This window comes from Mytilus californianus, unplaced genomic scaffold, assembly GCF_021869535.1.
Source record: "Mytilus californianus isolate M0D057914Y unplaced genomic scaffold, xbMytCali1.0.p SCAF_3, whole genome shotgun sequence".
NCBI lineage: Eukaryota > Metazoa > Mollusca > Bivalvia > Mytilida > Mytilidae > Mytilus > Mytilus californianus.
Window position 1 is genome coordinate 62806360 of NW_026262679.1, and position 25920 is coordinate 62832279.

The following is a 25920-nucleotide window of genomic DNA, read 5'->3' on the forward strand; positions in this document are numbered from 1 at the left end:
TGTCACTTCTTAAATATGAGTATGATTTTGCACCACTTAAATCTACCAGTTTGAGGGTATCATAATTTTTAAAAGAAGGACAAAAAAAATGCTTTGAATTGTTTTTATACGACTGCAGGAAGTATTATGTTATGTTATGGTGTTGTCTGCGTCTGCGTCTGAAGACATTTTGGTTTCGCAGACAATAACTCGAGTATAAGTTCATGGATCTCTATGAAATTTTAGCACAAAGTTCCATACCAGTAAAGGATGGTTGGGATTGTTTTTGGGGGCTATTGTCCTTGCGATTTTGTAATTAGGGGCCAAAAAAAGGTCAGTTTTACTGGTTCATGGAAAATAAATTGGTTTGCAGACAATAACTTTAGTGTAAGTGTATGGACAGGGCTCACGCTAGCAGGCGACTGGGGCGACAAAGTCGCTTTCCCGTCCGTCACTTCGCTTTGCCCAACCGTCAAAAGCAAAATCTAGTCCTCCTGTTGTTCACGATACTCTCTTTCAGTCGCTTTCGTCATCGGCAATATTAAACATTTACCAAGTCGATGAAACAGCAATTTTTCATTTGAAAGTAAAGAAATTCAAAGACATTAACAATTTATTTTCTTTAGAAAAGAGGTTAAAGCATTGATTTTAAAGTTGGTTGCATGTAATTTTCATAAAGACAATTTTTTATCACTTCCGGTACTTGTTACTGAGAGCGTATATCAAATCATTCTAAGTTTCGGCAAAATAAGCTTGCCACTTCATTAGAACGTGATGGAATTTGCCTGAATTAAATTGGTTATCCTTATATTGCATTAAAAACATCATATTCCCTTCCAAATAGCGTGTCAAACATCATTTATTTTTGTAAATTTTTCTTCGTCCGCCATTTAAATTTTTGGGCAAATTATTGTTCAACTACGGATTGGAGTAGGGATTTCATGGGAAACGGACCAGCTATGACCGAAATCTGGATTCTTGCGATAATGACTACGGACGCATGAATGGCACAGCTGACAGAAGAAAATTGATCCCAAAAGGAAAAATTATGCATTCCACAAGCATTAACATACTTTTGGTTAGATCTTCTTGATTAATGTATATATTTCCATGTATATGCATTGTTTCAATTTATAAATTAAAGTTGCTCAACTCTGGGACTATTACACTAATATAATTATATTATGTCCAAGCTTAACTGTGTTAAATAAAACTGTTAAATTTAAATATCTTTTTAATGAGATATACTTAATTTCATAAACATGATAACAGAGTAGTTTTTAATTGAATTTTGATTGATATAACAACTTTCTTTTCGTTTTTGATATAAAAAAAAATCTTTTTTATTATTGCCAGATATTTTATTGTTTTTTTCTGACAAGAGGACTTATATGATACATAGGTAATGATGTATAGGGTCAGTCCCCAGGAGTTCCCCCCACCCCAATGTTCTAGTATCTTGTAAATGGTCAAGATCCCCACCCCTAAACCATATATATTCTGGTTTGTCATGCCAAGATGATTTGAATGATATACAGGGTTAGTCCCCAGGCATCACTAATGCATATAACTTTACTGGACCAAACCAATTTTCACTGGACTTTGCCAAATGTCAGGCGACCCTGGGAATTACGAATTATGGGAGCTTCGTTTGGGAGACTTTGTAACAGCATCCTGTTACAATCATTTCTTGTTTTTTAAAAGGGTTCATATTTGTTTTTCAAAATTTTCAAAATTTCAAATTTTTGAAAAGTTTCAAGAAGAAATCTTCAATTGCACAGTATTGCGCATTAGATTTGTAAGATCTTTGACCACATTTATTTTGTGTCAGAAACCTATATTATGTCAAAAATTTGATCACAATCCAAATTCAGATTGTATCAAGCTTGAATATTGTATCCAAATTTGCCCCAACTGTTCAGGGTTCGACCACTGCCGTTGTATCAGGCTGCGCTAAGCGAAGCATTTTATTGATTTTGGGCCCAGTTTTCAAGTTGATCCAAATCTGGGTCCAAATTTAAACTGTGTTTGATTTCAACATAAATTGAATATATATGGGGTTCTTTGAAATGCTGAATCTAAACGTGTATGTAGATTTTGGATTTTTGGGCCCAGTTTTCAAGTTGATCCAAATCAGGGTCCAAAATTAAACTTTGTTTGATTTCAACAAAAATTCTTTGAAATGCTGAATCTTACAATGTATTTAGATTTTGGATTTTGGGCTCCGTTATCAAATTGGTCCACATTGAGGTCCAAAGGGTCCTAAATTAAACTTTTGTTTGATTTCATCAAAAATTGAATTCTTGGGGTTCTTTGATATGCTGATTCTAACCATGTACTTAGATTTTGGATATTGGACCATAATAGGTAAATGTCCAATTTCAAATTTTTCAGTTCTTTGACCACATTCATTTTGTGTCACAAACCTATGCTGTGTCAAATATTCAATCACAATCCAAATTCAGAGCTGTTTTAAGCTTAAATGTTGTGTCCATACTTGCCCCAACTGTTCGGGGTTTGACCTCTGCGGCTGTATCAAGCTGCGCTCTGCGGAACATTTTATTCATAGATAAATAGATAATAAACTATTTCTATTTTAATTATAGCTTCATTTTTGTGGGTATTTTGTACATAGAATTTAAGTTTGTTCATTTGTCTGTAATATATTTTTGTCACATTTTTTTTAACAAAGAATTGGTGGGAATAAGAGGTTATCGAACCTGGAACAGGAATTTAGGGTATATAAAGTGGGAGTAACATGGGAAGTGGGTGTTAGGGGAAGGGAGCAGGACAGAAATGATAAGTATGACATGTATAAATCTGGTAAATATGTCATACATGAATTCTTATATACCAATGTATTATATGTTCAATTTTTTTTCTTTATGTTATAGATATAAGAGTGTGGGGATTGGTCGAAAATAGTTTCCCAGCTCCAGTCTTGATCCAGAAATATGGTATAAATGGTACAATTTGTGCTGAGGGTTGGGGCAGTAATGATGCCACAGTGGTCTGTAAACAGATGGGCTATGCTGGCGGTGTACCATTTGGTCCTCGCTACTATAGTTCTCGTACCCCAATATGGATGTCAAATGTCTCATGCACTGGGACGGAGAGGGATATCAAATTTTGTAAACCTCAGGGAGAACTTGACATCAGTAGGAGTTGTAGATCAAGTAGGCATGCAGCTAGAGTATTTTGTTACAGAGGAGATGGTAACTTTAATATTAGGCTTGAAATTTCTTTTATTTCCAAGGCATTTTTTATTTCTGTAACTTGCAAAACCTTTTGGAGTTTTGTGTCTTCAATGCTCTTTAATTTCGTACTTTACTTGGCCTTTTTAACTTTTTGATTTGAGTGTCAATGATTAGTCTTTTTTAGATGAAACACTTGTCTGGTATACAAAATTTTAAGCCTGAGAGGAGATGGTGTGAGATTAGAGAAAGAAACATGAAAAATGTATTTGGTAACTTTAGATAAAACCCTCTTTATCTATGCTGTTATGAAAAGAAAAATTATTTAATGATCACCAGAAAATTATATAACTAGCATATGCAAGATTCTATTTTGTAACATTTAAAAAGAACAGAATATTTTAAATTGTGGTTTATTTGTAGTTTTGCAAATAATATGTATATATAATATTTCCTGTGATAGTCGTCTAGAACATGTATTAAATTTGTCCATCTTGATATGTAAGAAAACAAAGAGTCAATCAATCTTACACTGTATAAGAATTTTAGATGCCTATAGTATTTTCTTATTAAATTTAGAAGAAGTTCAAGATGTTTCTGAGAAGTTGGGATTGGCATATTGTTGCTTCTATTTATAACTTATAACAATTTAGAATTAGAGTGAACAAATATTTTGCAGGATTTCAAATCAGACTGGCTGGATCTAACATGCCCAACAGTGGTAGAGTAGAAATAGCCTTTAACGGAGAATGGGGGACCATATGTGACTCGTACTGGTCTGACTCTGATGCCAGGGTTGTATGTCGTCAGCTAGGCTATGTTGATGGTGTTGCTCAACCCAAGGGGAAGCATGGACCAGGGACAGGTAGATCGTGGTTATACTATGTTAGGTGTGATGGAGATGAGAAGAATATTTGGGAATGTACAAATAGTGGTTGGAATGTAACACATTCATCATGTAGATCCCATGAGAATGATGCTGTAGTCTATTGCACAGGAAAAGGTAAATTAAATGTGGGAGATATTGTCAAACATTATGATTTAATTTAATTTTTTAACAAACATTTATCATTTTAAAATCAAAGTCATGTACTTATCAAGTCATAGAATGTCTGAAATAAAATTTAAATGCTTGTTCAATGTTAAAACATGGTATGCATGCCCTTTTTTGTTTATTACATCCTGTAAACACATTCCACATCTTAACACATGATCACTTGCAATATGATGCCATCTGGTTAACTGTTATAATAGAATTTTTAAGATTTAAGTTAAGTTGAGAAACAGCGATCAATTTCACAAAAAAACTTACAAGAAAAAAATACTCTAACGTCATGAACATTTCTGTATAAGTTATGATCAATTTGTGTAAAGAGCCTCTGTTTTTTTTTTATCTATCATAAATCATAAAATTATCAAAATATTTTCTTCTACACAAGCAAAAAGTTATCACAATTTACATTCCGTAATAATCTTGAGAAAATGTCTAGTAGTAGGAAGAGTTGAGGTTGTTGACTCAAGAGGTAGATATTGCAGGCAGTAGCTTCATATAGACGACCCATTGTTAAAAGGAACCTGTACTTTTGTACCTATCAAAAGCTTGGGAATGATCTGAATCATAGTTTAAGTGGATAAAAGAAAGTGATTGACAGCTGAATGTGTTTGGATCCTTTCTTAAGAATGTATTTACATTTAGTCAATATTTCAGCCATAGGAGATATAAATAGCCAAAATCAAATTTTGATATTCAAAATCTAGAAAACTCAATCACAGCCAATTTCATCCTGCCTGCTTAAAAATACCCTATTTTGATACAGAGACACTCTTTTCAAACTTTGGTGAAGAACAAAACTGAAGAGCTATTATGCAAAGGGAATATGAGCAATAAGGCCCATTTTTGGCCCAAGAAAATACAGTTTTTGAAAAATACTTCAAATTGATATCACGAAATATAAATGAATAAGGCAACAATTGAATGAATGAGAGGTATATAGTTGACTGAAAATTTAGTCCAAATTCAATAGTAACTTTACATGATCTTACTGATTACCTTTAATCCAAGTCATGTAATATCACAATTAAGATCATGCATGGTAACTATTGAATTTGGACTAAATATTCAGCCCCTCATTGTATATTTCTGACCAAAACTGTAATCGTCATCATAGACAGAATATGAACCAACCCATGATGTTCTAAATTTAGCCAATCAGTCAACTGTGGAATATGATAAAAGTTGTAAGGTGTACTTAAATATAATGATTTTATAGCAAGATAGCATGCCATACATTTTTACCTGTTTTCTGGCACAAAATTACTTGATTTGATTTCTCATAAATTGCTTGAGTTTTTGCAACTATGAATAAAAATATCTATATTTTTATACGACCGCAAACTTTTTTTGGGGTTCGTATAATGCTATGATGTTGTCGTCGTCGTTGTCGTCCGAAGGCACATCTGGTTTCCGGACAATAACTTTAGTTTAAGTAATTGGATCTCTATGAAATTTTACAAGAATGTTCGATACCACAAAAGGAAGGTTGGGATTGATTTTGGGGGTTATGATACCAACAGTTCATGAATAAAGGGCCAAAAAAAACATTTTTGTAGTTTCCGGACAATAACTTATGTGTAAGTGTATTTATCTCTCTGACATTGTACCACAAGGTTCCATATCACAAAGGGAAGGCTGGGATTGAGTTTGGGGGTAATTGCCCCAAACATGCAGGAATCAGGGGAAAAAAAGGGCCAAAATCAAGCATTTTTGTAGTTTCCAGACAATAACTTGTGTTTAAGTGTATGGATCTCTCAAATTGTACTATAAGGTTCCATACTACAAAGGGAAGGCTGGGATTGAGTTTGGGGGTAATTGCTCAAAGGGGGGAGTGGGGGTCAAAAAAAATTTTGGGGAGGATTTTTTTTCCCAATTTTTTAAGGGGTTCATATTTTTTTTCAAGATTTTTTTAAATTTCAAATTTTTTGAAAAGTTTAAAGAAGAAATCTTCAAATGCACAGTATTGTGCAATAGATTTTTAAGATCTTTGACCACATTTTGTGTCAGAAACCTATATTATGTCAAAAATTTGATCATAATCCAAATTCAGACAGTATCAAGCTTGAATATTGTGTCCAAATTTGCCCCAACTGTTCAAGGTTCAACCTCGGCAGTCGTATCAGGCTGCGCTCAGCCAAGCATTTTATTTATATTTTCAATGTAATTGAAATACAACTAAAGTATGGAGCAAAATATTTATTGTTTGTTACTACTCCATTTTTATAATTTCGGGTTCTTAAACAAATGCCTACACAGGAATTAATCCATGTTTTATTGTATTTGATCTCATGTTTACAGTACGATTGGAACCCAACATAACCTATGGTGCTGTACAGGTTTGGCAGGATGATGGCTACAAACTAGTCTGTGCTGATCAGTTTGATGATGTAGACGCTCAGGTTGTCTGCCGAGGGCTTGGAAAACAAAACGGGATCAGTATTTGTTGTTCTGTGTTTGGAGACATGAAACATCCAATAACCATCAACAATGTTGCATGTACAGGACACGAGGATTCTATTCTGCAGTGTCAACATAACACATTGAGAGAGGCCTGTCCAAGTAAAAAATATGCTGCTGTAGCTTGCTCCGATTCTGCATCTAGTGGAGGTTTGTTGGCTGTAGAAAGATGTTTAGTTATTTCTTGCAAGAGTCAATTTAAATTTTTCCAACTTTAAATGATTGAAATAATTTCTTACAAGGAAAGATATATACTTGTCTATTGTTGAAGGCTGTGTAATGACCTCCAGTCATTAACTATTTCATTGATACTTACCAAGTATCCCCATTTATTTAAATAAGATATTGGTCAGAAATGGTATTGCATTGATGACTCACAAACAGTGAAGAAGGATTTTGGCATTTCCACCTATCAACTGTTGCAAGCCCACTCCCATCCACTAAAAGTTAACCATAGGTTTTGTTGAAAATATTGAAGACAAAAGCCAAGCTCTTTCATCCAAGACACTCTATGTTCAATTCTTACGATGAAAGAAGTAAAATTCTGAAGTGGGGACCATCTGGAAACTTTGCCAGGATAAGTAGACATGACAAAATCCTCATTAGCTGTAGTGTAGTAGTTTCGATAGTTGATAAAATTTTATTTTTACAGTATGCGAATATGAAGACAAAAACTTTATGAAACTAATTATCGGCCCATAAAGGGCATGTTACATATAATAATTACAAAAGTAAAAAAACAATAATGGTAAAGCTCATGATAATATGGATTTAATTATAGCAGTTGTTTTCTTATTGTTAAACATTTATAACAAATTAAAGCCACAGTGATGCATATTTCTTCATTTTCACAAGAAAGAAGCCACATAAATCTGTTTTTTCTATTTAGATTTTTGAAGTTATTACATAATTTTAAAGCAGATTCAAACATTACTTGTCATTGTTGTTTGAATGCAGGACATTCAATCTGAAAATGAATTTCATCTTCAATTGAACTTGAAGAAAAATATTTACAAATTCTTTTATCTATTCTTTTTATTCTAGCATATGAGTTGCGGTTATCTTCTGAAAATCAAGGTGTTGTATCAGTTCGTCATCTTGATGTGTGGGGATCAATCTGCACAAACGGCTTTGATGATAATGATGCTAAGGTGATATGTCGTGAGAAAGGTTTTCAAGGAGGATTTGCCTACTATCAACACGAGTTTGTATCTGGAAATCGTCAAAACCTACCGTGGCTGTCGTACCTGAATTGTACTGGATCAGAAGGATATCTAGCTCGCTGTGGTAACATTCGTTGGGGTGATGTACGAGATTGTTCTACTGATACTATGGCTGCTGTTTATTGTCATGATAATCCAGGTTAGTTTTGATTTTTTCTTTGATGTTTTTTAGGGGAAATTTGTCATATCTTACTTTCAAATTTATAATAAAGACATATATATGTTTGTGTATAGTTTGCTAAGCAAAACAAAAAACAGAACAAAAAAAAACAACATTTAGTTATTACTGTTACTTATGAAAAATTTTAGTGTTATTAGTGTTAATCCATTTATTTATACACACAGTATCCTACTGTTTTTGACAGAAGAGCAATTTATCTTATAATTCATTGTTTTAATTAAGCTGAATATTTCAATATTGAATGAAATAGAGAAAATTGAGGTAATACTTACAAATAAACTTGTTATTTCCAGATGTCCATGTCAGGTTTGTAAATGGAACCAGTCCACTGCATGGCCGTGTAGAGATAAATATTGGTGGACAGTGGGGTAGTGTATGTGGTACATCATCCTGGAATGATGAAGATGCTACAGTAGTATGTCGTATGAACGGTCATTCCTGGGGCCGAGCATTACGTTACGGCAAGTTTGGGGCAGGACAAGGACCAATATGGGTGGAATACGCTCGGTGCAAAGGGGATGAAACAAACATTTTCCAGTGTCCAATTGTTTTCAATGCACAACCAAATCAACGTTCCGGTAGGCGACTTCGTAGATTCCGACCAATCCGTGGCGTATGTTATTCACATAGTACAGATGCTGCTGTTCAGTGTTATGATTCTGGTTAGTTTACTTTAAATGCTTAAGTTTTGTTTTTATGCAGTATTATGATTTTTCATATTTGAGAACCATAAATAGCAGATATTGGTTTTATATTTTGATTAAAATTTAGGTAATTAATAAGTAAATCAGTATTTAAAAAAAATTTTAGAAAGGGATAAAGCAAAAAGTTATGTTTAAAAAGTTTTTAAAAAGTGCAATCATTCTTATTTAAATCAGTAAAAATTTCATCATGATCATATATGAGATGAGGTCAAGATGTATAGCTTATGTGTAAAATATATGTAGAAACATTGGAACTTTATGTTGGTCATGCATGTACAAAGTAAAGTCAGTCACTTTTGCTATTTAAAGACTTAAAACAAAACAGCTGATTTAAATGAATTGATAATACATCTGATTTATAATGTAAGGGCACCATATATAACATATAATAGAAATGAGTTAAATATAATGTGTCTGGAATTTGAAACAATACAGAAGCAGGATGCAGTGGACTGTTACAAACAAAAGTACAATTGATATGGTTTGGTCCATGGAAAATGTTCCTATTGTTTTTGATTTTGGATGGTTGGTGAAGAGTCTTGCGGTGTTCAATATTTATTTATATATAATTCTGGTTATCTTTTTTACATGTTCTTTATTATATGTTATGTTTTTTTTTATGTATTTCAGTTAGACTTGTAGATTCAAAAGATGTCTCCTACGGAAGAGTAGAAATGTTTGTGAAAGCAGATAAAAAATTCTACAGTGTCTGTGACACAGGATTTACAAACTTGGCGGCAATGGTTGTATGTCGTCGTCTTGGTTACAGAGATGGTCTGTACCAGTGTTGCTCTGCGCTTGGACATGTACCAAATGCCAACATAAGTATAATTAACATTCGGTGTAATGGGAGTGAGGAGAGTTTGGATGTTTGTCCGCATGAATTTGGAACTTGTCAGTCTGGGAATTATGTATCTGTTTACTGTTCATATGACGTCTTGGCTCCGAAATCAGGTAAGATTCAATTGTTCGCTTGTCTTAAAATAACTTCTTATTGAGGATCATGAGATGCAATTTTTGTCGAGCCTGTGACTTTTGTCGCAGAAAGCTCGACATAGGGATAGTGATCCGGCGGCAGTGGCGTTAGCTAACTTCTTAAAAGCTTTATATTTTAGAAGCTAGAAGACCTGGATGTTTCATACTTTGTATATAGATGCCTTATGATATGAAGTTTCCGTCTGTCATATGTCCATTGTCCTTGACCTCATTTTCATGGTTCAGTGACTACTTGAAAAAAAAGTCAACATTTTTTGTAATGTTTATTTCTTTCTTATTATGAGTAATAGGATAACTATATTTAGTATGTGTGTACCTTGCAAGGTCCTCATGCTCGTCAGACAATTTTCATTCGACCTCAACCTCATTTCATGGATCAGTGAACAAGGTTAAGTTTTCGTGGTCAAGTCCATATATCAGATACTATAAGCAGTAGGTCTACTATATTTAGTATATAGAATGATTGTAAGGTGTACATGTCCAACTGGTAGGTGTCATCTGACCTTGACCTCATTTTCATGGTTCAGTGGTCAAAGTTAAGTTTTTGAGTTTTGGTCTTTTTTTTCTAATACTATATGCAATAGGTCAACTATATTTGGTGTATGGAAATATTTTATGATGTACATGTCAGTCTCACAGGTTTTATTTGACCTTGACCTCATTTTCACAGTTCATCTCTCAGTGTTAAGTTTTTGTGTTTTGGTCTGTATTTGTCAACTATAAGCAATAGGTCAACTATATTTAATGCATACATTGATTGTAAGGTGTATATGTCTGTCTGGCATGGTTCATCTGACCTTGACCTCATTTTCATGGTTCATTGGTCAATGTTAAGTTTTCTTGGTAAAGACTGTTTCTTAGAAACTATAAGCAATAGGTCAACTATGTTTGGTTTATTGAATGATTGTAAGGTGTACATGTATTTCTCGTTTGGTTTATCTGACCTTGACCTCATTTTCTTGGATCATGTTAAGTTTATGTGTTACTTGTAGTAAAGCTTTATATTTAGGACTATCAACATAAAATCAATGGTTAGTTAAGAAGGCGAGACATTTTAGCGTGTGCACTCTTGTTAAGTTAATGTCTCATATTTCAAGTAAAGTTCTAAGAAGTCAGCTTCGCTTATGAAACTTTTCCTTTCATGCAAGACCAATTTTAAGTAATAGACTTAAAATGTAAATATGAATTGTAGGAAATTTGTTGTATAGGTCAATGAGACAGAAATCAAATCACTTCCAAAAAATGCAAAGGCCATCTAGAGTTCAACATAAGATCTTTTACAATAAAGGAATGTCTATACAATATGTCAAGCTTTATATTACTTGGATGTAGAAATGTTAAGAACAAATTTTACAGAAACTATCAATGATTTACAAAGCTTATTTTCCAAATATAAAAACTAAATGAATTACCAGTAGCTTTGTTCTAATCTTTACTATTATTTACTGAAGAATTTAAAAGAACCGTAAAAAAATTTTGTGATTTAGTTTTGCCCTTTGACAAATAAAATGTGTGCGATGTGGGGACATAGGAACACTGTTCTTTTATAATAATTATTTTTACTTTCTCTCATAAGGTGTACAAAAATACTTTTTTACTGAAATAATTCTTTTATCAGATTTACAAATACGAATCCATGAAATGAAATACTATGGGTCCTTAGAAGTTGATGTGTATGGTTTCTGGAGCCCAGTTTGTGACGTGGATTGGGACGACCATGATGCTAATGCAACCTGCCATCAGCTTCATTATTTAGGTGGTGTAGCTTTTAATGGAATAACACACCTTTCAAACCCTGTGTCAGTTGGGAGATTTAACTGTACAGGAGTGGAAAACAGACTTGGAGAATGTCAATACAAGAAAATGAATACAGATTTAGGATGTGCTGAGAAGATTGCTGATAAATATTCATGGCCTACAGCAGGGGTGTTGTGTTTTGATCATATGGGTATGTATGGGTTTACTATCAGTCCTTGGTATACAACATACATCAGTCATCATTTCAAATTTTTGTTACTGTAAGTTCAGAAATGTTTGTGTGCATTTATTATTAAAAATGTTGAACATCATTGTGGTTGTAAAAATTTATAATACTTAGTAAACTTTCAAATTAATCAAAAAGTAGTTGTATGCCTGTACATGCCATTTGAATATTATATTGTAGACCTTTTTTTTAAGATGGTATCAAAATTGGTATAAACGGTACCAGAACTACTGGGAAAGTAATGGTCAAATTTAACGGTGAATGGGGTCGTATTTGTAACAGACGTTGGGACGACAAGGACTCCAAAGTTTTCTGTAAACAAATGGGATTTATTGATGGCAGGTCTGGTCCAAGAGCTGTATCTCGTAGCTCAGGATATGTGTGGATAGATAATGTAGACTGTGATGGATCGGAGGATTCTTTACTAAAGTGTCGTCTGACATGGGATGCAGATTATTCATCATGTGATGATGCTACAGTTGTTTGCATGGAAGCTGGTAGGCATTTATTTTATTTTAATTAATGTACAAATTAAAAACCAATTGTTCACAGAACAATTGAAGGTCTTTCCACCTTGATAATAAAGAATGAAATTTAAAAAAAGGTGTTGGAAAATGTCACTCCTGGTTCATGTAATTTGTTACTTCAAACTGATATTAAAAAATAAGAATTCTAGGTACTTTTTCATAGGATTAGTCTGAAGTAGGCTACTTCCGGTTAAAATACGGTCATTTCCGGTTGACCTGATAAATGGTGAAATGTCTACAACTAAATTCAGAAGACTTAATTGTTTTCTAATGAACCAGTAAGATCTTTTAGCAAAGGTCAAAATATAGAACGTCAAATTGACCTTTGACCTTGACCTCTATGTCAGTGATCTCAAATCGAAAGAACCCAGGTCATTCACTTGTATGGTTGCGGAGTAATACTGATTTCAAATACTTAAGGGGGGAAAACTCCTATAAGGGTTGACCAAAACACTTCGACTTAAATGGGTTGAAGTTGCGCCCTATGGTAAACTATTATGTGGCAAACATATTATATCATTAACTGTTACGGTTTCTTTTGAATAAAAATAACAAGCAAAATTTAAAATTTAGAACATGACCTTGACCTCAATATCCTCCAAATGGACCAAGGACTTCATATCAAAAGACTTTAGGCCTCTATGACTTATAATGTATGAATTTATTCAACATGTCACCTATGTTAAATTTTCAAAGGGAAATAACTCCCATAAGATGTCATCTGATCACATCAGTTAACTTAACCAAACTTAATCTGTTTGGTTACATTGTTATAAGTTTACTTTGTTTTGTCTTTTTCAGTGCGACTGAACAAGGGAGATGATAAGACACATGGAGTTGTACAAGTACATGTTAATGATAACTGGGGAACTGTATGTAATCATAAATGGGGACAGGAAGAAATAGGTAAGGTTGTGTTACCAGTCGTCTTTAAACAGATAAACTGTTAGAAAGCAAAAATTTTAATAAATCTGCTCTAATTTATAAGATTTTTTTTAAGAATAAAGATAATTATTTTAATAAGGTTTCTCCCATTTCTGCCTCTGAAAAGTGAAAATGCATCTTTTTGGGGTTTGGGAGTATTGAGTGTTGTATAAAATTTCATATGAGTATAGTTTAAATGGCAAGGATTAGGAAAAAGTAATGTGGACCATTTCTTTTTTTTTTTTTGTAATGACTGTTGTGTCCAAAGGGAGATAACTCATGAGATTTTATTTACAACTCAAAATGTATTTTTTTATTTATGAATGAAACCAAAGTAGACATGCTTTCACAGAGTAAATAAGAAAGTGTCACTTAAAATAACTTTATTACAGATGTAACATGTAGACAGTTAGGATTGCAACATGGTGTTTCAGTTTGCTGTGGAGCATACGGGTACATGTACACCAAAGGTGTACTTGACAATGTCACCTGTTCAGGTCCAGAAGACAGTTTGTTAAAATGTGATAGTTCTGCTCCATACAGTTCATGTTCCAGAGACTATGCAGCTGTAGCTTGTTATAATGGAACTTTGCCACCTAAAACAAGTAAGAAGTTGTGAATGATACATTTCATAGATCTCTCTGGCCATATATGCCACATCTGCCATCATTGTTTGAAAATGTTTTTCAGTGAATTTGCATGCTTTCAAAAAGACGAATAGAATATGTAAGAATGTTATTTTCAAAATTCAAACCAAATCTAAAAAAAACAAGTAAAAAAAAATTTTGTTTTAAATGCTTCAGAAAGTGTAAAGAGATTATTTTTACAAAAATTTGAAATTTAACATATCAATTTAATTTTTACAAATTTCAGAATTAGCTAGTCTGATTGTATCAAAAGTTCAAAGGACACATATTCATATAAAAATCTAATAAAAAAGAAATCCTAGAAGTTGGAAAATATATTACTGAATTGTAGTTGCATATGCATGCTGGATAAAACCTACCACTTAAAATAACTTTTATAAACTTTTAACATTTTACATATTCTAGATTACACCTTAGACATTGAAGGAAGAAGCAATATCTCTGGTTCCTTAAACATAAACTTCCTTAATATAACGGGTAGGATTTGTGCTGATGACTGGGACGATAAAGATGCCACTGTGGCATGTAGACAGCTGGGCTACAGCAAAGGTACGTAATCGATGCCACTTTTTTATGCAGGCAGCTATGCTTGAGCTATCTTGCTGCACATATTTGTGTATTTTGTTTTATGTGTTATGGAGCTATTGACTTAAAAGAGTTATCTGTTTGAGGACGAACATTTGAAAAAAAAAAAATGAATAAAAATAAAAGAAGGAAAAGATGCTATACAAGATGATAGTAAAAGTTGTATTACATAACCATTGTTATGCTATATATTCTTTATTATTGGTTGTATGCTAATTTTTATGGATTACATGTTTTAAGGTTAACCTCAAATTATTCAATTGTTAAAAAAAAACAAACATGCATTTTGTCAACTTGTATGCAGTATTTATTTTAAATAAAAAACCATGAAATACATTTTCCCTCAATCAAAGAAAATTGGTACCAGGAAAATAAATGAATCCACAGTAATTTTTATATGTAAAGTTCAGAAAGAAAAGTGAGGGTTGCCATATATTGATCAAGAAATTCCGGAATTCTGAATAAATTTCTTGCAGGCTCAGCATACCCACATAAAGTATTGTTTGGTGAAGGGAAACCAATCTGGGCAAGCAATATCAATTGTACAGGAAATGAGTTCAAACTGGCAGATTGTCCAGGATTCAATCCAGGAACTGTAAAAATGTGTACTTCACGGAGAGATGCTGGTGTCGTCTGCTATTCTAACCTTGGTAAATATATAAACTGTAATAGTTTCAGATGATTTAATGTGATCTGCTTGTCAAACAGTAGGATATTCTACATATATCTACAAAAAATTCTTGTTTTGTGCTATCTTTTCCAAAATTTTATTAGGATTTCTTTTTTTTAATAGTTTTCAATTCAATCCGGTTTGATTTTGTGTAAGATTAAAATTTATAAGAATAAACCACATTTCTAAATTTTTGGACTATAATCCTTTATATTTCAATGTATTTTATATTGTATTCACGACAAAATTTTCAGGAATAAGCGAGATTTCTAAATTTGCTCTTAAAAATTAATCCTTAACCAGGGTTTTCCTTAATTTCCAGATTTTTTTATATGCTTTCATTTGTGTATATTATAAAAGAAATAATTGAAATTCTTAAAAAAGGAAATAAGTTAGATAGCCAATAAACCATTTATCTCCGAGAGACCTATAAACAAGGATGTAAACAACTGCAGGTTACTGTTTGGCCTTCAACAATGAGCAAAAACTATACTGTATAGTAATCTATAAAAGGCATTGGGGAAACAAGTGAAGCAATTTCAAATATAAAATGTAACAGCCGGATTTTAGCTAATGACATTAAACGGATAACAATTGTAACATACAGCAACCAATGACAATCGTTGGATTACAGGCTCTTGCTTGGGACAAACGCATAAAAATGGGGCAGGGTTAAACATGTTTTGATGGCTCAACCTTTCCACTAACCGGGCACAGTGGTGTAACAGCACAGCATAAGCACAATCAAAAATCCATTAGAAAGAGCCATGACTCATAATATTGATACCAAAATCAAGCACAACTTCCCTACTTCATCATTTCCAAGTCATGTGACTAATATGCATTTTGTTAGTCACTATCAGGCATGGGGCGAATTACATTGCAATGTAATGCATTATATTACAATTACTTTGACCAAACCATGCATTATATTACAATTACAATTACATGCATTTATCAAAGTAATGCATTATATTACAATTACTTTTGCAAAGTAATGCCTTGAATTACACATTACATTTGAAAATTTTATTAGTGAATAGAAAAATTAAACATTTTGAAAAACAACTACAAGTCACAAAAGATTCTAGCATATGCAGTAACTGTTCCATGAATTGAATATAAGTATACATGTAAAAAGTCTATTTAATTTGACTTTTACAATTTTTAATTATTTTAACTTAATGTTGACTTTACTTTTATAAATATATTTTTTGTTGTTTTTCTTTAAATTTTAAACGAAATATTTAATTACTGTGAATTACTTCCCTAATTATAAAATAAACATAGACCTTAATTAAAATTAACATATTCTTAATTAATCAAGAAATCTTAAATTTGGTTTAGTTAAAACTCCAACAATATGTTAAAGATGTAGTATGTGAAAAAAGTAATGACATGTAATGCCATGTAATGCATGAAATTACACAACTTTTTGCTAAAGTAATGCATTATATTACAATTACATGTAATGCCCAAATTGCTGCATTACACATCACATGCAATTACTTGGAAAAATGTAATGCATTACCATGCATTACAATTACAAATTTGCATTACCCCATGCCTGGTCACTATATTTTTGGATAATACATGTACTTGATTTTTTTGCATTTGTGTATCTGCATTTATTCATGGAATTAAATTCTTTCACCTTTTTTTTCAGCAATACATTTAAAGATTAAAAAGCTTTACCAATTTCTTATATTATTATTTTCATATTATCAGGTGTATATTTCCGCTTAGCTGGAGGATATTCTAAGTATGGTCGTGTTGAGATGTCTGTGGATGGTGTATGGGGCACAATATGTAATCGATACTGGGACAAGATGGATGCTTCCGTCTTTTGTAAATCTATTGGCTTTGCTACTGGTTTCCCTTATTACAAAGACAGCATCAAGGTCCAGACAGGAAGAATCTATGAACCCAATCTTCATTGTAATGGAGATGAATCAACATTGAATGAATGTGCTCACGAAGGATGGAAAGTGGCTTCTTCTATTGGACCGTGTAGTTCACATGAAAAAGATGCCACAGTTCACTGCTATAACTCAGGTAAACAATTTATTTATCATCATAAACAAAATAGGGACTTCAGTATGATAAAATGGTTTGCTGCCCAATAAAAAAAGTTACCTGCATAAGTAAAGTTACTAATTGTTTCTTACTTGTATTACAAAAATGCACTAAAGATACTTTGGGAAAGGGCCTGCAGATTAGAAAGTATCAACATTTATTAATCTTTTTTTAAGAGAAATACATTGAAAACTTTTAAAATAGCTTCACATTTTCTATGTGTCAGACAGATACAAATTATATTTTCTTGCCTTTATTCAAATTTTGAACTTTTACAGAAATACTCTAGGAACATCTATTTGCTTGAACATATTTTTTTACAATACATTGTACTTATTTTCAGCAATATAGTTTATACTTGAATGCTTGAATTGATGTCACCCATATATTTTTAACAAAGATGTTTTCAAATTTTTGATCTGTGGCATTAACCCTTCAATTAGTTTTTTAAACATTCATCTTTTAAAGCAAATATCTTCAAATGGATGCCGTAAAGTTGGAATTTTTTTCTAAAGGAATTTTCACTAATTGTGTGATTAAGATAAAATTAAGAATCCCCCCCCTCCCCCCATGTAATATTTGATCTTTAAGGGATATCAGATTAAGTTACAAGAAAAATCTGAAAATTAAACCTAGAAATCATGGAATTTAAACTTCCTAGAAATAAACCACCTTAGTGTATATTATTTATCAGAATTCATATCTTTTTAGTTAAACTAGACACAGGAGTGGGTACAGAGGTTAAACATGGTCCAGTGATGATTTATTACAATGAATCGTGGAGTGTTGTTTGTGATAAAGGCTTTACAGACCAGTCAGCCAAAGTTGTATGTAAAGAACTTGGTTTCGAGGATGGCAAGGCTGTGACAGGTTCTGCCTACGGGAAAACATTTGACCTAGTTTTGAAGAATAAATCACTGATCTGTCAAGGAAATGAGAAAGATGCCTTAAAATGTTTGACAAGTTCTGACTGTGGACGTTATGATAATTATGCCTCAGTGATGTGTTACATGATGTCTGATAATGTAAAGGGTCCAGGTAATGCTAATGTACATGTCACTTCAGGGTTTCCCCGAGGTCAATTTTCATTTTCACCACTGCCACACCCCTTCTTTTGCTAAAAATGTATTTTTTTCGCCATCTTATTCTGTTTATTTGCAAATAACAGAAATTTATATTTGTGTCGTGGTCTTATGGAAATTAATCCCACATCTCTATTTCATAATCTACATTTTAATAATAAACACTTAATTTAAAAATATTTTTGTCTTTAAAATTACAGGGCAAAGGCAATAAAACATTGAGTCAGTGCTAAGTCTATTTCTCTGCAAATGAAGGTATATTTTGGCCACACTTTTGTTTTTGACTGCCAGCAGAAACCCTAATTCACTCTAGGTGCTCCTATTAAATGATGGGATTACTGGGGATTAAAGGTGTTAATACTCATATGAGATACCCTATTGCTTATTTCCTATGGGACAAACAGATAGATATTTCAGAATGATTCAACTGCATTAATCAGCATAAATAGTGAAGAATTTGCCTCACAAGAGTGATTTTTAACTGAATAACCTTGTACTGTATATAAGTTTCGCTATTACAGAAGAAGCCATGTAATTTAGTTTCTTTAGTTTCATTGATCAATTCAGACATTGTGGCTCATCCATTAATTATACAATACCCAGAGATCTCAAAATCTTTTTTTTTTCCTGGTGGTCCCTTAAGAAAATCTGCTGGTCTTCACCATTATTTCTATTGCAAAATACCAAAATTGTGTCAGTCCTTTGCAAAATTTTGGTGGTCAAAACCTTTGGACCACCACTTTTCAAGAACTCTGCATACCTCGAAACGTAAACAAAAATAAGTTCAGGATATCACTCTTTCTATTTGTCAGTCTGTTTGATGCAAGTTATTTGTTGTTAAAAATTGAAAATATTTAAGAATAATTAAAATACTTTGTATTGATGTTGCACACTACAAGCAAGAGTTTTATAATTAAGTTTGGAATGTTTATCTGCAAGTTCCAAGTTCATATATTTGTATCCTAATACAAATATGCAAAATCAATGTTTTACTGTAAACCTTTTGATGCCATAAAGAATATTTTGCCCATCACCATAGGTTTTGTGGGATACAGTTTTAATGTTAAGGTCGAAAAATTAGTTCAGCCATGCACACCTATATCTAAATATACAGTAGTGTCGTACACATTGACACTTATCAATTGAAGTTAGTATTATTATTGTCAGTACCATGTTGTTTGTGGTGTCAGACGAGCAAATGGAACTTTTGCAGATTTTTTTTACCAATTCAAACATAATCCATTACCGGTAGTCTTCTTTTAAGCATCTGTATCTGCAAAAAAATGATGTGAACTTGGGCTTTTAATTAAACCTTAAGTCATTTAGTAACTATACTTAACTATAGTACCCAGGAAAATTTTAATCCAGTTCATAACACAATACACAATGTCAGTCTCAAATTTAACCACTGAGAAGATTTATAGAGGGGACAAATCTGTTGAACTACTTGACCTAGATTGATGCCTATTAAAAATGAATTGAAAGAAATCACAATAGTTTTGATTACTTTTTTTTTCTTTTTCACAGGTTATAAAATTGACTTTGAGAAGTCAACTGGTGTCAACATATCAGCTGGTACCCTGTCTGTTGAACAGTATGGAGTAAAGGGACACATCTCCAGCAGATTCTGGGATGATACAGATGCTATGGTTTTCTGTAAATCTAAGGGTTTCAAGTCAGGATTTATGTACCAACAGTCTCCTGACCCATTCCACAAAGATCCACCAATTACATTGGGAGATTTCAACTGTACAGGAAATGAGGCTTCATTACTAAACTGTTCCTTTAATTCCCGATTTAACCTTGGTAATAATACCATGAGTAATAGAGCTGGAGCTGTTTGTTACAATCAGTCAGGTAATTGACTTTTTTTTTATATTTTACTGTGTGTTTGTGTAATGCTATATCAATGAATGACATATATCAAACCTTCTTTTTTGCATATTTTTTTTTTATAGCTTTCCTTATGTTATGAGATCTTTGTCCATTGTTGAAGGTTGCAAAGTAACCTGTAGATGTGTAGATATTATCTGTTAGTCTTTGGCAGATATAGTTTCATTACAATCTAACCCTGTCACCTTGTTTTGATATCTTATCAGTCATATCAATGAAAAAGAGGCAATTTAATGATGCTGTGAAGCTAAGTCTAAATGATAATCCAGGCCTAACAAAGTGAGGGTTTGACTTTTTGTCATTCCTGGTTTGGTTTCCATTTTGGTCAGCAGCTCAACAGTGATGAGTGGTATCATTGTGACCACTTATCAGATCTGTCGGACAACTACTTTATGTTTGCTAATACTTTTGAGTTTAAAAAAGAATGTGATGATAAGATCATTTTAACAGGACATTGTCAATGATATTTGATACACATTTACATCATAATACCAGTTATATCTGTTTTATTGAAAATTATTTGGTGTTCATCCCCTTTTTAGCTTACCTGGCCCTACCCCCTCAGTCATGGCCTATTGACTTTGAAACTTTTGTTTGGTTTATATGTATTAGTTTGTGATTAGGTCAGTTTATGGGGAACCAGTAGTGGTAGGTCTATGATATTTGGTATTCAGTTTTCTTAGCATTGGCACATCTCAATTCCATGTAGATAGATTTTATCCCAGCCCCTCAGTCATGGTCTATTGACTTTGAAACTTTTCTTAAATTACATGTAGTTTGTGATTAGGTCAATTTATGGTGAACGTCTAATGGTAGGTCAATGATATTTGGTATGCAGTTGTATTAGCATTGGCACATCTCATTTCCATGGAGATTGTTTGGGCCTGTACCTTCAGTCATGGTTAATTGACTTTGAATATTTTGATAACTTACATGTTAAAGTATTGCTATTTTAATTTCAACATTTGCATTTTACTATCAAAAAACAAAAAGACGAGACATAAAAGGTCATATCTCTGTGTAAACAGTTTTTTTGTTAGTTTTCATGTATGCCACCGATAGTAGTGCATTATTTTCAATAAACTTATAACATGGAGGAATTGTGTAACAAGTATTTGAGCATTCAGCAAAAGATTTTATAAGAATTTGGAGCAAACTAACATCATGTAGAATACAGCTAGCGTAATAACCGAGGGTCTGGATTATTTATTTTTTTAGATATTTTTCTCTATTCTTTATCTATTTTGCTTAATGTTCTCTATTCTTTATATTTTAACACCCCACGATTCTCTATTCTTTATTTTTTTAGATATTTCTATAATCTAATTTTTTTTGCCCTTTATTCTGCACATTTTGTTCATTATTCCCTATTCTATAAACTCCAACCAGACCCTCTTTACACATACCACATCAATTAAGAGAGTACTTATCATGATTTCCATAAAAGAAGAGAATGCTTGATGTATACTTGATCCTTGAAGTTGTAAAAGTAAAAAAGTCATGCTAATAAGTCTGAAGTTTAATTACTTAACATAATATTGTGTCTTCTGCAGGTGTTAACTATAGAATTGTAGGAGGAGAAAAGGACAGTTTTGGTCGTAACAAAACAGGAAGAGTAGAGCTGCAGTTAAATGGACAGTGGGGCACAGTATGTGATACAAACTGGGATGACCGTGAAGCCAGTGTTCTGTGTCGATCCCTTAACTTTAGTGATGGCTATGCTATCAAGGATGCTCATTATGGACAAGGAACAGGACCAGTTTGGATAGGATATCTGAATTGCAATGGTACTGAAAAGTACATTCACTCCTGTTCACATAGAGGATTCAATGATGCAATTACTAAAAATAGCTGGAAGAAATGTACAAATCATAGGAATGATGCTTCAGTGGCATGTGTTGATAAAGGTAGGTATATCATTTCAAGTTGTTTTAATAAGGAAAGGACAGGGTGCATTGTGGACCTTATTTTGCTGATTTTTTACTTTTAATTTAAGACTTCTATATATACATGATAAATGTATATAAATGTTTGGAAAATACATAACACAAAATCGGGGTGTTTAGGAACAAAGTTACTTATGCACGCTTCCATGAATATACATAGATTTTAGTAAATTTTCAATTGTTTTTTATTATTTGCTGAAATAGAGCCCAAGTGAGAACCAACAAACAATATCCTATAGTGTTTTTCTAAATGACTAATACACAAATACTGTGGATTCATTATTATTCGTTGGATACCAATTTTTGTGGTTTTCGTGGGTACAGGTGAACCACGAATTTAAATGTTCAAGAATTACAAATTTTCTATTAGGTTGTATGCAGACTTTAGCAAAACCACAAAATCAAATATCCACGAAAAGGCAAGTTTTCCGCAATCCACGAAAATTGGTACCCACGAAAATAAATGAATCCTTATGATTGGTTCGTGTATCTGCTTAATATTTTTCACTATTATTTTCAAGTTTAAAGGAAATATTACAGTTGCACTGTTTTAAATTAATTTCATTACAATGTGTACCTTTATTTTGCAGTGAGACTAAGCCTTGGTTTGAATGCTACCATGGGAGCAGTAGAAGTTTATAATAACAAGCAATGGATGACTGTTTGTGATGTGGGCTTTAATAAACTTGCAGCTGAGGTTATCTGTAGGTCAATGGGATTTTCTCATGGAACAGAAATGGAAGGATCTGTCTTTGGAAACAAGACTGGACCAATAGGACTGATTGACGTCCATTGCGGTGGTGATGAAAGTGATTTATTTAAATGTCGCTATGCATGGAATTCAGCAGCTTGTCGTAGTAAGAAGTATGCCTCTGTTTATTGCAGTAATGAGGATATAGTAGCTACTGGTAATTATATATTTTTATCCAAAATTTATATCTATTCAGGTAAAATTGGCTTCTGTTATTATTGTAATTTGATACAAATTTTTCCGGACCTTTGAAGTCATTATAATCTTGGTTGTTTTTATGAAATTGAGTAACTATACAATAATCGAATAGTTTCTTGTGCCTATTTTGGAATTTATTTGTCACTCTATTACCTCGTAGCCTGTGTAAAATACACATGAACAAGAAAACACAACATTTGTATAAATGGATTCTTTTTTTACTTCTTCACCCAATTTGGTTAACTCCTTCAAAGCTGATTAGCCCTCAGTCCAATTAAATCTTGATGCCTTTACGTTCTTCAAGGCTCTATGATGATCATCAGATATTAATTTTTGACTGGGTTAGACTAAGTATAAAATTGGCTAACTTAGTATGATGATGGGCGGGTGGGTTTGATAGGAAACTTGGTACCTAATTTGTGTAATCAACTCCTCCTGCAGTTTTCAATCTAGATCACTAAATCTTCACATAAAGACTGCATATATGTTGAAGTTGTGCACCTGCTATTATGGGATTGTTTGATGAATTTTTACATTTCATATTTCAAATATGTCGGTAACAATTTTCATGAGTAGAGGAAAATTGTACTTTTCATGAATATTTGATTTCGTGGTTTTTAAAAGTCTGAATACAAGCCTATATAAGATTTGTACCTCTTTTAACATTTAAATTCATGGTTCACCTCTACCCACAAAATCAACGAAAATTGGTATCACACGAATAATAATGATTCCACAGTACTTAAATGTTCAAAATAGAGCATTCTCCTTTGTTGAAGAAACATTCTGCACAACCTGGCCATTTTAGTCTTTGATCTATTTTAACATCTTGCACTGTTTGATATTGTCTTACCGGTAATATCATTTACCCCTTATCTCTTTTTATTCATATTTAAGACGATTTTTTTAAATTCATATTTGTTTTTATAGTTATTCTGGATAGTTTGAAAGAGGGTATTGATGTATAAACTCAGCCAACTCAATTACAAACTCAATAAAATCTCTATTCCATAAAATTGTTTTAATATATTTAATTTCTATAAAACTTTTGTCTATTTTATTTCTTGTAATTACCATTTTACGTTAATTTCAGCATTTGACAGTAGGATTGTTCCTGACGATAAGTCTGACACTCATGGAACGGTACAGGTCAAGATAAGTGGAGTCTGGGGATCCGTCTGTAGTAAAGGATGGAGTAATGCTGAGGCAAATCTAGTCTGCAAGAAAAATGGCTTTACTGGTGGTGTACCATATAGGGTACCAGAAACTAGCCAGGTCAAACCACCAATACTGATGAGCAATGTCAGGTGTCGGGGATCAGAGGCTGACTTAGATAAATGTTCTTTTACAAGGTCAGGACAGCTGGACAGTTGTGAGTACACTGAAACCAGGGCAGGTGTACTTTGTTACAAAACATCAGGTAAGAATGGTTACTTTAAATCTATGATGTTTTAGATCACTGTTAACCAGTCTAGCTTTTGCAGATACTATTTTCGTGTTTAGCTCTTTTTAGTTGATTTATTTTCTCAATTTCCTAACTTTATTCTCATATTCAATTAAGAGTAGATCCAAGTTTAATATATTCACAACTATTACATTTACCTTATTTTTCGACTCCCAAAAGTCGTGAAAAAAATTTGCTCGTAATAATAAGTCTGTTTTCAGTAGTTTTACAAGTCTTCCTTCAGTTTTTAAACGAATCATTAATTTGAGAAGTTTTAAAACATAGAAAATTTTTAATTAGTTGTAACCTTATAATAAAAAAAATAATATTGAAAGACTTACAAAATAAGATATTATCTGTGTACTAATATAATTCAATAATCTCAAAACAAAAATGTGTAATTGTGCTTGAAAGTGGAATGGTTATAATGACTGATATTATTAAAGGCCACCAAGTGGTGAATTTAAGATTTGATAGAATTAGTTTTATTATGGTTGAAGTTTTGTGCTGACTGGTAACACTGGTTATTTTTTTTCTGACTTTTTACAGTGAACTTCAAATTTATTATTTTTCTATTTTTACATGTATCAGGTATCCATTATTCTCTGGTTGGTGGACCAAATAATGCAACAGGACGAGTGAAGATTATGTATGATGGCCAGGCAGGTGGTGTTTGTAATTTCCTGTGGGATTCTCGTGATGCTCAAGTTTTCTGTAAAAGTCTTGGGTACAAAGGTGGAATAGAGATAGCTGGAGCTCAATTTGGACTGAATCCTGGAGTCTTCTGGTTCTCTCGTATGTCATGTGATGGATCCGAGGACAATGTACTCAAGTGTAGTCATTCTGGCTTCAATAGATCACGGGGATTTGAGACAACTTATGAAAAATTGTGTAAGAAAAGACCAAACGATGCTGCTGCTAGATGTTTTAGTAATGAAATTGGTAAGCCTTTTTGATGCAGATTTACTGAATATTTCATAGTATAGTAAAAATGATGACCAATTTATGTTTTACCCCTCTTTAGTAGGGCAAAAAAAGATTTGAACTTAACAAATAAATATACTGTGGATTCATTTTTATTCGTGGTATACCAATTTTCGTGGGTTTCGTTGGTCACAGTGAACCACGAATTTAAGAATTCAACAAAGAATAATCCCGAGAAATGTGTATGGAGTCGGATGTTTATTTCCGCTTATGTTTACAGTTCTAGTATAGTGTTGACTAGCGATAAACATTGTAACATAACACATGTTTTTATTGAAAGAAGATACAAGTATTTTGATTAAATTAATAATAAATATATCGAATATCAGTGATAATTTATTTTTTACAATTGATTAAAAGTGTTCATGGAAAATAACTGCAAGTTGTTAATTACTGTGTCATAGTTTGGTTTACTGGTGAT

At 32.6% G+C, this 25920-nt stretch overlaps 1 protein-coding gene across 1 annotated transcript in view; it reads left to right on the forward strand.

Annotated features, from left to right (window-relative positions):
* Nucleotides 1–25920, forward strand: part of LOC127733109 (deleted in malignant brain tumors 1 protein-like) — a 69851-nt gene that overhangs the window by 36267 nt on the left and 7664 nt on the right. Inside the window, exons 13-31 of the mRNA XM_052242391.1 lie at nt 2874–3194; nt 3853–4176; nt 6526–6834; nt 7729–8046; nt 8382–8750; nt 9423–9746; nt 11407–11736; nt 11967–12269; nt 13101–13205; nt 13616–13828; nt 14276–14419; nt 14932–15105; nt 16854–17180; nt 17913–18239; nt 19811–20140; nt 21730–22083; nt 22713–23030; nt 24165–24491; nt 25107–25457. Of these exons, the coding sequence (XP_052098351.1) occupies nt 2874–3194; nt 3853–4176; nt 6526–6834; nt 7729–8046; nt 8382–8750; nt 9423–9746; nt 11407–11736; nt 11967–12269; nt 13101–13205; nt 13616–13828; nt 14276–14419; nt 14932–15105; nt 16854–17180; nt 17913–18239; nt 19811–20140; nt 21730–22083; nt 22713–23030; nt 24165–24491; nt 25107–25457 (5568 nt within the window). The remainder of the gene's footprint in view (nt 1–2873; nt 3195–3852; nt 4177–6525; nt 6835–7728; nt 8047–8381; nt 8751–9422; nt 9747–11406; nt 11737–11966; nt 12270–13100; nt 13206–13615; nt 13829–14275; nt 14420–14931; nt 15106–16853; nt 17181–17912; nt 18240–19810; nt 20141–21729; nt 22084–22712; nt 23031–24164; nt 24492–25106; nt 25458–25920) is intronic.